The sequence below is a fragment of the Octodon degus genome, unplaced genomic scaffold (genome assembly GCF_000260255.1).
Source record: "Octodon degus isolate 3935 unplaced genomic scaffold, OctDeg1.0 scaffold00128, whole genome shotgun sequence".
NCBI lineage: Eukaryota > Metazoa > Chordata > Mammalia > Rodentia > Octodontidae > Octodon > Octodon degus.
Window position 1 is genome coordinate 208,173 of NW_004524704.1, and position 2,230 is coordinate 210,402.

The 2,230-nt window shown below is 38.5% G+C and overlaps 1 protein-coding gene across 1 annotated transcript in view; it reads right to left on the bottom strand.

Moving 5' to 3' along the window:
• LOC101581852 (F-box only protein 5-like) overlaps positions 1-2,230 on the bottom strand; it is a 27,072-nt gene that overhangs the window by 22,381 nt on the left and 2,461 nt on the right. Inside the window, exons 3-4 of the mRNA XM_023700929.1 lie at positions 1,276-1,458; positions 7-93 (exon numbers count right to left, since the gene is read on the bottom strand). Of these exons, the coding sequence (XP_023556697.1) occupies positions 7-93; positions 1,276-1,458 (270 nt within the window). The remainder of the gene's footprint in view (positions 1-6; positions 94-1,275; positions 1,459-2,230) is intronic.

Consider the following 2,230-nt stretch of genomic DNA (forward strand, 5'->3'; position numbering starts at 1 on the left):
GGTTGCACGCTGCAAATAGCAATCAAATTTGGCTGGCGATTTACAGCGAATGCACGCTTTGAGGCTTTCACTCTTTTTCAAAGTCTTGGCAACCTAGAAAACAAAACCCCATGGATAAATATTAAGAAAGTCTAAACGTACTTTAGCAAAACCGAGAAAAGTACCTCTGTGCTTCAAGCCAGTTCCCAACCCGGGAGCCAATCGATCAGTGGGCAAGAGATAGCATCACTTGTCAAAGGGTCTAATGGTCACTACTTTTAGATGTGCCTTTTACCTTACAATGCTATTTATAAATTCCATCCCTAATTTAAATACGAACTTTTCTGGCAACATCTTTGCCATGTTTGTCACTTAAGAATGGGTTGCTTTCACCCTTTTTTTGGTAGTGTGGTTTGTTTGTTTATTTAATGGAACCAGGGATCGAACTCAGGCCCTTCTCCTTGCCAGGCAAGTGCTTATTCTACTGAGCTATCTACCCAGCCCTTCACCACTTTTTTTTTTTTTTAATAAGCTAATGACCACAATATAAAGCAGGGATTTTTTTTGTTGTTGTTTTTGTTTTTTCTGTAAAAGTCTTTCATTTCATTGCAAATCACAGGCTCTATTGATTATGGTTTTCAAACTTAAGTTTACAAGATTATCCGTGTATGAGCAGAACTTTTAGTAGAGAGTAGCCAGTGATGTGAGGATACTGCAAGAAGCTTTGGGTAAAAGCTGGACATTCTTTCTTTTTTTTTTTAAATGGCCAAAGGATTTTTTTTTCTTCTCCGAATGCCTTCAGGGCAGCTCTGGCTGGCTTGAGTTCTGGGGATCAAACCACAGCAACCTGAGCCTGACAGCTTTGCTGAAGCAGGCACTGAAAGAGCTAAGCTAAGGGGCAGGCCCCCTGGACATTTCCTGTATACCTCATCTTTGACTTACAAAATGCAGCTAAAATGTAGTGTGAGAATGTTAAACTTTCAAATCATTTTTTAAGAGTAAAAATAAGGAAAGAGAAGTTATCTATTAAAAATCCTTCAATTCTACAGTTACAGTAAAATGAATACCAGTATCAGGTACCATGACCTGGCATGGAATGTACTAATTATTACTGGGGCCAGGGAGATAGCTCAGTGGCGTAAGCACCTGCCTGGCAAGCACAAGGTCCTGAGTTTAATCCCTGGTATTAAAAAAAGTTATTACCTAGAGCCAAAGTGTATTTTTACCTTGACAGTGTCCCATTTCCTTTTAACAATAAATACTGATGTTTCTAACTTGCTGATTGAGCAACATTACCTCAGAGAATTCACTGTGTCGACTATAAGCAGAACTTTTCCGGTCATCCTGCTTGGATAACTTGGCTTGAGCATCTTTCTTGGGAAGCGGCTGCGATGCTGATTTCTGAACAGAAGCTAACGCAGTTCTGATCGTAACATACTCTCTGGTTGAAGCATGTGGTGAAAACTTAATGCTCTTTTCCTAATTAAAAAACATTTAATAGGAATTAAGATTTACTCTCTTATACAAAGTCAGTCACTTAGTTTTTACATACATAAGCAAGATTTACTTGCTCATGCTTAAATAAAGTTACACATAAATACTGAGACAGAAAATCTACCTCATTGGCAGAAAGTAGGAACCACAAACAGAGAAATCATTTTACATTCACAGTCTCTATGATATATTTATAAGACATGTGTTATGTAGCCCAGGCTGGCCTCAATAACCCCCAGCAATCCTCCTGCCTCAGCCTCCTGAGTGCTGGGATCACAGGTTGCGCACCACCATGCCAGGCTCTTTATCATGACTTCTAAGTAACCAAAGTTGAAGTACTCTCAAAAAAACAAATGGTCATTCCACCCATTACCAGAAGATGGCAGTATCCATGTTCAAGTGTCATCTCAATGTTAAGAACACATTTAATATCATTTAGATTTTCTATCATCAATTTAACTATGAACAAATTAAACTTGGACACTTTCAGGAACTTTTTTTTTTTTTTTGGTGGAACCAGGGATTGAACTCAGGCCCTTACCTTTGCGAGGGAAGAGCTTATTCCACTGAGCCATCTCCCCGTCCCCAGGAACTTATTTTTAATCCAAAGCTACACTTCTGGTTAAGCAGCAGTCCTTCCAACTCTAAGACCTAAACTTGTAGTCACGTATAGATCTTGATCCTATAGTTACCAAGTATTTTAGAAAAATAAGTGTATTTTCCCTTCTACAGTAAGAATATGTTAAAAATTTAGTTT